Raw genomic sequence first — 12247 nt, forward strand, 5'->3', positions numbered from 1 at the left:
AAAATGTTTACCAAAACCTTAGTTACTTACCGGTTTTAACAACTCCGTCCGTGAGACACATGTCCAACTTCGCTGAGAACTCGTCGACAGGTTCCTTGCCTTTAGCCATATTTACGGCTTGTTCTTTATCGCACAAAAGTGTAAAGAGCTCGAAAATGCACAGTATTTGTCGTCTGTTAATGCAAATTCAGATAAAAAGGGATCTAATACACTTTTACATAATGCAATTCGGCAGTGAAGAATAAAATTTCACATGACAAAACGTCATTAATTTGACACTTGATATGAGAGCCATACATACCATTTCAAGCAATGTTTAAAAAGCTCAATTTTCGTAATATAAATATGGTGTTCTATTTCTTGTCGTGTTATCCAATACCTTGAACAGATTAAAAACTATTCAAGCTAACTATTAAGCCGTTCAAATGACATTAAATCTTAATGCATCTCATTTAAATCAAACAATAACCGTATATATTTTTTAAATTATTGTATTAAAAATATAATAAATTTACTTAAATTAAATTAATTAAATACATCCCAAAATAAAAAAAATCTTTAACTCACTGTTTGACTAAGTCTGGAACGACTGGAACATGAATCAGGAATATCCGGAATATCTTTTTATGTTTCATTGACATTGACAATTTGACACAGTGTTGCCAGATCGTCCCAAATAGGACGATTTTCCGTCCTTTTTAATGCCACACCGTCCCTTTGTCGTCTCTTTCGAAGAGCGTCCAGTATAAAAGATTTTGAAAATCGTAATCGAAGTACCGTCCATCGACGGTAAATATCGAGTACCTAAGTGGCATTTGCCTATGAATTTGTCTATACATCGATAATTAGCCTGTTTTAAAAAAGCCTGATGTGCTAACAACGCACTAAGATTGATAGTTTTGACTATTTGCATTGATCGCAGGTACACAAATTATGATAAAAATGTTCCAACTTTGTTTTCGTCCCATTGTGATAAAAACCGTCCCTTTTTAGATTACACATCGTCCGAAACTGGGGATACGGGCTGGTAACACTGATTTGACATGACTGTCATGTTTGATTATCTGTCTTTTGAATTCGATTTGGACTTTTGGAGATTTTAAGGATTTTACATAATAGAGCACACACTATGCTTTAAAATGTTGTCTAGTAGAATATACAGGCATAAATCGTGCCATTTGTTAATATCCAGGAACACAAGTACTACAAATGACGCAAAATCAATGCAAACACCGAATCCCACCAAAATCAACAGTGACATGGTTGGACCCCCTGATCCTGTGTCGAATTTACGAAAGGTTATTTACAAACAGCCTGCGAATGAGACGGATCTAGAGAAAAGGTACAGGGAGCTCCGGATGGAAATACAGAAATGGAACCACAACTTTTGGACACAACACAATTCAAGATTCTTTCAGGTATATTCATGAAGGTTGATCATTATAAGTTTTCAATTCTTAACAGGGATATTAAAACTAACTGTTGGCGACAAACCCGCCGCCACTTCAAACTAACTTCCAGCATCAGCGATGACAAGTTCACAGTCACCCGATCGTTTAACCGGCGATGGGGCCAGGGGGATTGTCAGACTCCGATAACGGCTCGCGTAACTCACTGACTTGTCGCGTCACGTCGAAATAAATTATCTTTGAAACTATAACTACCAGTATTAAAAACAGTCTTTACAGTGCTAGTTTCTTTCAGCAGTTTAAATCTCCTCGATTCAATATACTATACAAATTAGGTGCTAGACGCAATACTAACATTCTCTGATTCAAACATTTAACCTAACCATGTTCCTACTCTTATTGATCACATTTGTGTTTTACTTATTCAGCATAATATATATTGTTATATGTTTTGTTAAAATTCTTTTAAATTTCAGGAACGAGAAGATTACCTCAAAAAGAACCTACCTGAAGGGAAACAAAACTTGACGGCTGATGAGATGAGCGTCTTCTACAAAGCCTTCTTGGACAAGAACTGGACAACGCACATTAGTTATAACATAGAGTGGTACAAGAAAAATTTTACTTTGCTAGGTTTAGCCATACAAGTGAAACTTAAAAGATTATTTAGATTAAAAAGCAATAATTAGTTACATGTATTTTTATTTACTTCTAGAATTAAACAGAGGAGCCAAATCTCTATGTATGAAAAGTGTAGATCAAAAAACAGTAATTAGGTGGCCCCACCATACACCGAAATACTACCAAAAACAACCTACGTGATTTGGTCGGGCTATTTGTTGCCTTATATGGTTCATGTTATACTCATGTCCCAGAGCTTAACTAGCGCCACCGGAGAGATTAGGAACTATTATTTAAAGCTGAAAGCGGTCACTTTTGCAACAATTCTGCCATAAGAGATTGGCATCCTTTCTATACCATCCATATAGCAAAGTGACGTCATTAAATGACGTCGATGACGTCATTATGACGTATAAATGCTGTTAGGGATGCACCATCCATGTAGAGTAAGACCAAGAAAAGTCTGCAATGATTTTGATAGCACACGCAGTGTTACACGCAAGTGTTATTTTAAACATCAACTTCTATGAAATTATGACATAAAATAACACTTGCACTGCATGAGCTATCAAAATCGTTGTAGACTTTTCTTGGTCGAACTCTAAAATAAAGATGTGACTAGGGCCAATCGCCAATCAGTTTATTATAAAAAATATATAAAAAAAGCATGCCAAGATAAGTTCTTATAAATGCAGAGCTCATTCTCATACATACTGTATGCAAAGAATTACGATTAAAATATTAAAAATGCTGGTTGACAGTGGCCATGTGACATTTTAAAATTATCTTTATTTGGTACATAATTATGTCAGTTGTGACAAATATTTTGCTACCTATTTGTAAAAATATGTTTTTGATTCATAATATTGAAAAACAAAATTAAGTGCTTAAATTGATTAGTGGAAAAAACTCATTATGTAAAAGTAGTGAAAAAATATTTTGTTAGGAGAAAGTTTTTTTTTAAATGATGTATGTTGCATTCAGATGGCTATCGGCATTAAGCTTTGCCATGTGGCTGGGACTGTGCTGTCTTGATATGTATTTGGCCCAGTATAAGACTAGCATATATCTAAGTAAGTATTTTAAAGATTGCCTTTGGGACCTTGGGGTTAGAAATAGCCTAAATTATTTTTTGGGTATTTATATACATGATAATGTTCTGTAAAAATCTTGTTAGCATATCAGTGTATCTGTACTCTTTAATTCACACATTTCCTTCGATATAAATAAATTAAATATATAGGTATTTACACTTAGTAAACACTTTATTGCACAAAACAAGTACATAACACAGAGAATACAGTAAATGTGTACAAAGGCGAACTTATCCCCTTAAGGGATCCCACAGTAATGTCAATAAGGCTTTTGTTATGTTATGGGGGTACTATACGACGAATACCTCTAGAACAAGCATTTGTGATAAATACACAAATTATTGCCCTTACCAGGATTCGAACCCAGGACGTCCTGAGGCCCTACCGTGAAATAGGAAAATCAAATTTCGTGTTAAGCGGTATCCCCTCTGCTTCGTATAACTGGGCCATGCCTGGGCCACATACTCGACGAGTGGCATGGGAAATAGCTAGGGAAGTAGGAAGAGACGTCGTGTGGCCGCGCTACTCGTCATCGGCCGCCATACTGCCCTGCATACTCCCCATATCACTCGTCGAGTATGTGGCCGGGGTAGTAGTAGGCAGGATGCCAGGGTCATTACTCACTACCAATCACTACTGACTACGCTATTAAGTAGGAGGCCGTCGCTTATATTATTAATTTATTATATATATAATAATATGCTATAAACACTCAACAGGGACTGCTGTCACCCCTTATAAGGTTTACAAATATAGCAATGAGTCTATTTTGAAAGATGTAAAAATTGAAAATTTAACCCAAAACTGGCATCGAAAAAAAAAACATAATAAGCATCATCGGATTGCCTACCTACATTATGTAACATTTTTGGCTGGCGCCATAGCTGTGTTCATGTACAATAAGAAAACCTCATTGGTGACATACTGCAGAAGTAGGATTAATATACCATTTAAATTGCTCGAGAATAAAATCAGTTTTAAAATAACCGCCGACTATGCAAATGTTGCCATTCTCCAATGTTGGAGATTTTTAAAGGAAAAGCTGCAATACTATCCTTTCAACCTGAAACAAACTGAAAATGGACAGAACACTAATTTATCATTACTTGAAAGGTTGAAAGACCTTGTGCGTGATCGTAAAGCTCTAGGCCAGATTCTAATGGCAGCCATTGAAGAGAACAAAAATATCAGGCGACAATGTCAGTCAGAGATCATCGCCAAAAATCGGCTTTTACGTTACATCCAAGATACACAAAAAATAATGAAGGAGAACAAATCGCGATATGTCGATTTTCAGCAACTTTACATGACAACAGCAAAAGAAAACTGTTTCCTGAAATCCACCATCAAGAAACTGCAGAACGAAAAAGCTGAAGCAGAGAGAAATCTGTTAGAGTTAATCAATATCGTTTATAGGTCGAGAAATAACGATCTAAAAGCCCATTGCACCCGCTTCATTGTGCATACGAAGAAAAACTTACTAAATTCGGACGTCACCGCTGAAATAAACAAGTTTTTGCAAAAATCGAAACCTCTAATAACTGTCAGTGACGAAAAACCGGTTTTTTCCAACAGTGATCTTATAACCCCTCGGGTAACTGAAATTTTGGAAGATGATGACAATTTCGCAAGCTTTGAGTCCAGTGGACCCAAACTACGTGGACTGCCAGGCGAATTTGTCTGGACTGCCAAAAATAAAGACGGCATTATTGAGAAGCTGTACGAATATGATTGTGGAACTCATTCAGATGATGGTGACACCATACGAAGGATAAGGGAATATTCTGTATATCATGATAAAGATAGTCTTTTGGATCAGACGAGGTAAGTTTAATGCGACTGGCGTGGGATTTTAAACCCTCCGCTGATTTAATAAGAGCTTTATAGGAAAGGATGAATGAATCACCTTCTATAAGTAACATATAATGTGTACGACCAGGTAGCAAAATGACGTCAGCGACGTCATAATGACGGCATTATTATGTCATAATGACGTCGCTGACGTCATAATGACGTATAAATGCTACTGGGGTGGTGTACGTTAGCTTGAGGTAGCAAATTATTGGCCCTTAACGCATTGTAGGTAATCACAGTTTTTTATTTTAGAAGATAACTAACGGTTTTTTTTTTTTAACTCGTTCGTAACATACCTATTTCTTTTTTAGGGTACTAAGACTCCGCTGTCCGTCTGTCACCAGGCTGTATCTCATAGTTGAAATTTTCACAGATGATGTATTTTTGTTGCCGCGATAACAACAAATACTAAAAAGTACGGAACCCTCGGTGGGCGAGTCCTACTCTCACTTGGCCGGTTTTTTGTTTCAGTTTGGCCGCTAGCATCCCAACTTTCCCAAGCTTAAGCGCGAGTGCTACAAGGTTAAGGCTCGATATTAAATCCTTCTCTAGCCAAGGGTTCCTGACAAAGATCCTGCTCAAAAATATTCCTTTACAACTGCCGTCCTGCGCTGAAAGTGCTGAAACACCTCCGTTGCCCTATGCTACGAGTACTTGTGATTTGTAGACAATTTATGCTTGTAACGACCGTTTGTTTAAAAATAAATTCATTTGTATTGGGAAGATTGTTATAATTTTATTTTTAGAATAATTAAAAAATAATACAATTAGGGATAATTAGTTTTAGTTTTATTAGTAGTACCTAAATTTCTTAGTTCTTAGGATTTTTAGTGATTGTTTTTTTTATGTCTATGTATTAGGGATATTAAATCATTGGTCCTGGTAACATTATATCTGACGTGACGTAGTATACCTAGTAGGTATTTTATTTTAGAAGGCCGTTGACAGTTGGTCGAGTCGATGCCGATGAAAATATTGAAATTTATCTGAAATAAATTGATTGAAACATGGTAATGCCTAGCTGAAAATAAATTCTTGAAATTAAGGGATTGCAAATAAAATCAAGGTAAATATCTGCATGTTTATTTATAAGAGGATTTGCTAGAAAGAGTAGAAAGGCCGTGAACAAGTACATACTGCTCCCTTCTCGTCTTCCTATTTCCGAATGGGGTTTTTTTTTTCTTGATGGACTCGAGGGCCCGATTGCAGTTGTTTTATTGCCAAGACTCGACGAGAGTGTACATCAAAGAGTAGTATAATATATAGTGTACATCGACATGAACCTTCAAAACAAACTTTAACATTTTGACGTTTAAAATGTTGCCATACATTAATTGTAAAATTCTATATTACTTACAGAGGACAAATGAATTCGTTACCCGTAATTGACACTACTTCGATTAAATGGAAAACAATACGCAAAGAAGGGCTGGATTTAGACTATGCTGTAGCCATACCAAGAAGCATTGCTAACAACATCTTAAAGGAACTGGAAAAAACATTAGAATATTTTAAGGGAGATCTGGCAAAAATAACGTAATTATTTTCCTTATCCACCGTTTCTAGTTTTTATTATAGCTATTATGTGAATTTTAGGAGATAATTTTTCGACTCGGGGCCCTAATCTGTTAAACAAGAGCCTTTGTTTGTTTTATGCAACTATGTCGTTAAATAGTATTTTATACAATCGTGATATAATAAGCTTGCTGAGTGGTGGAATGAAGGTACGAGATTGAAAAGCTTGATTATATCACTATTGTATACAAAACTTTTTCTACGAGTCATCTAAAATAATACTTTTATTACTATAAAACCTCAATAGTACAGTATCTCAGTAGTACAAAAGACATCAACGCGTGCATAATATATGAATAGGTATTGTATTACTCATAAAATAGTCGCGCGTTGGTGTCTTTTCTACTAGACCGCGGCGCCAGGCGATTAGTTTAATTAATTATAGTTGACTAAACCGTTTTGAAATGAATATTATAGTTGAGTTGGGAGCCCATACATTAAAAGTACCTACTCAATTACAGTTTGGTATAGGAAATCTTAGTTCCACCATTACAGTCGTCGAGTAGAAAAAAAGCAACTATCCTGATAGTATATATCAAGGTTCAAATTTATGTACTTAACAGCTTATTCGAAGAACAATCGTGCGAAACGGAAGAAAATTATTTTTTGGAGATAACAAAACGTGTTATCTCCGAATGGGCTGTTTCATGAATTTGAACCATATGAATAGGATGGTAAAATTGGTTTTTAGTAGCAGAAGTATTCACTACATAAAGGAAATGATACCTTTTGTTTAACAGATTAGGGCCCGAGCCGAAAAAATCATCTCATAAAATTCATACTATATCTATCCGTTCGCGAGATACTTTCTAAGTACTGTCTTACTAATTTCTGCTAAGAGTGGACGATATCGTCAACGATAGTATAAAAATAACCCAATACAATCTCATACATTTTGGTTTCCTGTTGTATTGTGACGATAAATCGTCTCATTGCCGCGTGCACGATCATGACAAAATATAGGAGTGCCCAATATTGATTTTCGTGTCGTTAAACCAGGGTTTTTGGCAAAGAGTATCCTCTTCCACGCCAGCAAGTAGCATATGGTGATCCAGGAATAACTTACAAATATTCTGGAAAAACTATACCAGCTTTGCCGTGGCCCGCACCCGTTTTAGCATTGCGAAATTTCCTCGAAAGTATAAAAGGGATAAAATACGACTTCGTCCTAGTGAACAAGTAAGTATCAGATCAGAATCTAGTCGTCAAACCTTTTCTTAGGGACTTAAGTTTAAAATAAATGATTTAATACTTTCAGGTATAGGAATGGCAATGACCACATGGGCGAACACAGAGACAATGAACCTGAATTAGACCCCACGTACCCCATCGCTTCTATATCGTTCGGTCAAGAGAGACTTTTTGTTCTAAAACACAAAGATGCGAGAAAAGCAGGTCCAGATAAAAAACAGATAGCTCCAGGTAAATACAATCTACTTCACTTTAAATCTTCATACTTATTAATAGTTACAGAGTCATCGATATTTCTTAACTTATTGAACATGTATCGCAGTAATCGGGCTTCGTAGGTCACCGTCTGTTTAGCTTTTGTATTCGCATCTTCTTCCTGAAAAGGATTCTCAATAACAGTACTGACTCGTCGACCGTAAGTCTCACAACCTTCAAGAAACTGCAGACAATCTTTGATGGTATTATCCTTAACCACAATCAAGTGCTTAGAAAGATTTTCTAGAAAAGACAGGAAGCAGCGCTTTGCATAGAACCAAGTATCCGTGCCGAGACGTTTGTTGAACGGCTCCAGCGATTTGATCACTCTGGAGATCCCAAACTCATAGTTCCCTTTAGCGCAATATAACGTTCCGATGACTAGGTTAACGATGCATAAATGATAGAACTTCTTATGTGGATCTTCAAAAATTTGCTGTTCTTCCTCCTTTTCTATCTTGCGCATTATATCCTCAGCCTCCTCGTTCTGGGATGTCATGATATAAGAGACGCATAAATTTGCTAAAACCACTGCACTTATATCCAGAATGTTGTCGTATTGTTTCTTGACGATAGGCTCGTAGAAGCTAGCGGCTTCTTTGTACTTGTTCTCCTGCATGAAGAGAACATGGGCTACATTCAGGCGCCACACGTCTGACTCGTTGCAAAATTCAACAGATTTCCGGAAAATTTTCTCGACTTGCCCGTAGTTTTCCATGTCCCAGTAAATTTTTGCTTGAGCCATCACAACTGGTATGTATCTTTCCAAGGCTTCTTCATACTCCACAACAGCTTTCTTGACCTGATCATTATCTCCTTGTGACCTGCTTTCCTGAACAACTTTAGTTAGCTTCCTCAGTTGTTCAGCGTGTTTGGATGCAATGTCTTCGTATTTCTGAAAAGCTTCCTCAGGTGATGTTTGGCTTGTTATGATTGCATCCAAAAAATCATATAAGTAAGGGGTTAAATATTTGTATGTAAACTGCGCGTTTTCAGCTAAAACGTCAGCAGCCAGATCATAATACTCAAACTTACAATAAAGGAGTAATAAATTTGCGAAAGTTTCTGGAGGGAATGGGTCTTGTTGCAAAAGAAAATGCAGTTTCTCGAAACCATCAGTAGGTTTTATATCAATAGAAGTCAGAGCAACGTTGTGTAGAGTCACGGCGTCTAGTTCATGCTCTTGTCTGGGCGGCATGTCGTTGAGAGCCTCTCTCGCGGCTTCAACATTTTTCAATTGGTACTCAATAGCCGCTTTAAGATTAAATACCTCCGTCAGTGCTGTCTCGTGAAGTGTTAGTGTGTTTCCTACTGACTTGACTTCGGAAGTCTCGGCTTGCATGCCGACGGCTAACTCAGGGTGATCACGAATACCTCTTTCAATAACTAGAGTGATATGTTTCAATGCTTGAGGATATTCTTTCAGCTTAAAGTAGCAAAGTGCTACATTGTAATGAAGATGTGCGTTAAAACCGAGTACACTTAGACTGCGTGAAAACTTTTGTAGTGCTTTTTCGTATTGGTTATCTTTGTACAATAGGCATCCGAGATTGATGTCTTTGTCCACATCATCTTGAATATAAGAGTCTACCAGACTTTTCGCAGCACTGGTGTCTTCTTCTCCATATTTTATTGCTGATTGTAGTTTGATAACTGTTCGCTCTAACTCTGGAGCTGAAATTTGCATGGTGACTTTATAAGCTTCATCGAACATTGACGCCTCATACAATGCCTGTGCGAAGTAGAGCTTGTACTCTGGCACGTCAGGATGCATGGCGGACAATTGCTCGTAGCAGTTCGCTGCTTCGACAAACGCTTGAGTCCTGTAGTAACAGTAACCGAGTAAGGACAATCCAGCTCTATTTGGGTTAAAATTGATAGCATCATTGAGTGCTTTTATGGCGTCGTCGTACCTTGCTTCCTTTATCTGTAACATCAAAGTCGTAAAATCAAAATGCTATCTGTCTACTATGAAGTGTCTTGTGCAATTATTGATTTACTTTAGTACTATTAAGTAAAGAAACGTCTGGCGCATGTATTGAGTGAATGCACCCTTTGATAACTGCATGATACTCATAATTGCATGCAGATAACTCTAACATGCGTATGTCCTTTACGCCAGAAATAGGTTGAGTGTTTGCCATCCTACCTAGTTTGAAGAACGGATAGAATAATGTTCGAGAATTCGTGTTAGTTAAGATTGAATTACCATTTATAAATTTTATAATGCCTTTGTTACTATTTTGAGTGTTTCATAACAGCATTCTTATATTATCTACATGATCTACATCCCTAATGTCAAAACCTTCGAAGGAAGTACTAGTCGATTATCTTGATTTTAATCAAGCTCAAGTACGATCCGGCTATTTAGTGTAGATTAAGATCTGTTGTGATTGTCTATTTATTATTAATGATCAAAACAAGATAGCATAAGAACTTGTAATATCATGCTCAAAAACCTATTACTATTGCTCATAATTGCGCATTAATTTCAAATCCAGTTCTAAACCTTTTACACAACAATAAGAAACAAACAAATAAAGTAGGTACTAAGGGAAACTACTTAAGAAGTACTTAATTATAGATAAAACTTTCAGACTTAAGTATATTTGCTGGCATTAATTGCAAACACGTTCTAGCGAAGCTGATTGTTTAAGCTTAGAGATACCACAAGGCCACCGTTTAAAAGTACCATAATTATGTAGATCATTTGATTATAGAAATATTCATGATATTTCATGATAAAAGCAGACGTCCAGACAGTCGCCATGAGGCCCATGAGATACATCGGAGCGGCCGAGGTGCTCAAAAATATCTAAACATGCAGATATTTGTGAGCACCTCGGCCGCTCCGATATATCTGATAGTGACTGTACAGGTGCCGGCAAACTTCTTGAACATGTGACCTTGTCTTTAAGTTCGTTTAATTCTATCATTATTTGCGCAATAGAGATGGAAATAAAGTACAAAGTTACACTGTTTTTGTAACACTGTTGTACTGTATTTCCATCTCTGTCGCGCAAATAATGATAGGATTTATCCTATACCTTTATATTTAGTAATATAAAATGATTTAGCAGTTGAGTGACCGAGTTGGATAATTAATATCTTATGCAATATAAATGTAATCCCTAAAGCTGCTAGGTACAAACGTGTCGTTAATATAATCTACGGCATTAAAGACACCTGCAGGTATGGCAGAATGGCCTGATGCCTGATAGATCATTTATCGCTATCGCAAATGTAACGAAGTACTATCGTTATTTCCGTGTGCTCATTTCAGTTTGATAAAATGCTAAATTTCATAAAAGAAGCGATAACGAGTGGATTCGTAACAATGCCTGTCCGTGTAGAAGATAAGGTGAGCCGTTGAAAATGCATAATACATAAATGCATAATATATATTTACATCAAGACAAATCAAATACAATACAATGTAAATGCGCTCGCTACCGTTGAATGAAAGTCTAACGAAACTAAACCTTTATTAAATATGCATTCCTAAGACTGAGATGATATTATTCCAATTTATTGTGTTTATTGCTCAGCGTAGTTTAATCGTTCTGGGCTTGTATGGTTGCAACTAAGTACATGGCCTTAGGTTCGATGTCACGACTCATGCATGATTGGCAAATATCTATAGAATATGTTTGTAATGAACTTACCATGGTATATATTGTTTTAGTATACTGTCCGTCTTTGATTTGCATGTAATCCATATTTTAATAAAATATTTTGCTCAAATTACGCAATTTAGGCTCAGTAGTTACGAAATCTTGTGTTTCAGTTGTGTATACACTGTGGTTACTATGGTAACATGTCCATGGTTCAATTTATTTGTCATAATGGTAACTCAAAAAGGTAGTAGGTATTTAGGTATACTACAGATTTATTTAATTCCATTCATTACATATTAAATTAAAATTTTCTTTATTGCAGTTAAAATTGACCTGGAACATGGGAGTGTATTATTCATGAATCCGCCTACGAACGATATTTGGTACCATTCTTTACCAACAAGAAAAAAGTTGCTAGGCGTTAGAATTAACTTAACATTTCGCAAAATGCGAATAAAATAAAAATCCTAATTTATTTTGTATTTTTGTATCCGTTATAGATCTTCTACTTCAATGCTTTTGACCTGTATAATATTTTTAGGTATTCACTTAAATTCTCTACTGTTAAATCAGGCCATTTATCAATTAATTTAATCCCATAAATTCTTTGATTTTCCATTGATAAAATTTA

The 12247-nt window shown here is 36.2% G+C and overlaps 4 protein-coding genes across 4 annotated transcripts; 3 read left to right on the forward strand and 1 right to left on the reverse strand.

The window, feature by feature from the left end:
* The first annotated feature begins 1071 nt into the window (after positions 1-1071).
* LOC134742574 (COA8 family protein CG14806, mitochondrial) lies at positions 1072-2101 on the forward strand. Its single transcript, XM_063675788.1, has 2 exons — positions 1072-1418; positions 1886-2101. Exons 1-2 carry the CDS (start codon positions 1140-1142, stop codon positions 2096-2098), a joined length of 492 nt encoding a protein of 163 aa, XP_063531858.1. The 5' UTR covers positions 1072-1139; the 3' UTR covers positions 2099-2101.
* Positions 2102-2858: 757 nt separating this feature from the next.
* On the forward strand, positions 2859-5663 carry LOC134742275 (uncharacterized). The gene is made up of 3 exons (XM_063675322.1): positions 2859-3103; positions 3844-4948; positions 5450-5663. The coding sequence occupies exons 1-3, from the start codon at positions 2995-2997 to the stop codon at positions 5643-5645; spliced, it is 1410 nt and encodes a 469-aa protein (XP_063531392.1). The 5' UTR covers positions 2859-2994; the 3' UTR covers positions 5646-5663.
* A 272-nt stretch (positions 5664-5935) lies between these two features.
* On the forward strand, positions 5936-12093 carry LOC134742280 (DNA oxidative demethylase ALKBH2-like). Its single transcript, XM_063675331.1, has 5 exons — positions 5936-6044; positions 6338-6514; positions 7553-7732; positions 7812-7975; positions 11939-12093. The coding sequence occupies exons 2-5, from the start codon at positions 6345-6347 to the stop codon at positions 12076-12078; spliced, it is 654 nt and encodes a 217-aa protein (XP_063531401.1). The 5' UTR covers positions 5936-6044; positions 6338-6344; the 3' UTR covers positions 12079-12093.
* Positions 7971-11790, reverse strand: LOC134742274 (intraflagellar transport protein 70A). The gene is made up of 2 exons (XM_063675321.1): positions 11665-11790; positions 7971-9926 (listed from the first exon to the last, which is right to left on the reverse strand). Exons 1-2 carry the CDS (start codon positions 11716-11718, stop codon positions 7992-7994), a joined length of 1989 nt encoding a protein of 662 aa, XP_063531391.1. The 5' UTR covers positions 11719-11790; the 3' UTR covers positions 7971-7991.
* Positions 12094-12247: the final 154 nt, after the last annotated feature.

The sequence above is a fragment of the Cydia strobilella genome, chromosome 6 (genome assembly GCF_947568885.1).
Source record: "Cydia strobilella chromosome 6, ilCydStro3.1, whole genome shotgun sequence".
NCBI classification, from domain to species: Eukaryota; Metazoa; Arthropoda; class Insecta; order Lepidoptera; family Tortricidae; genus Cydia; species Cydia strobilella.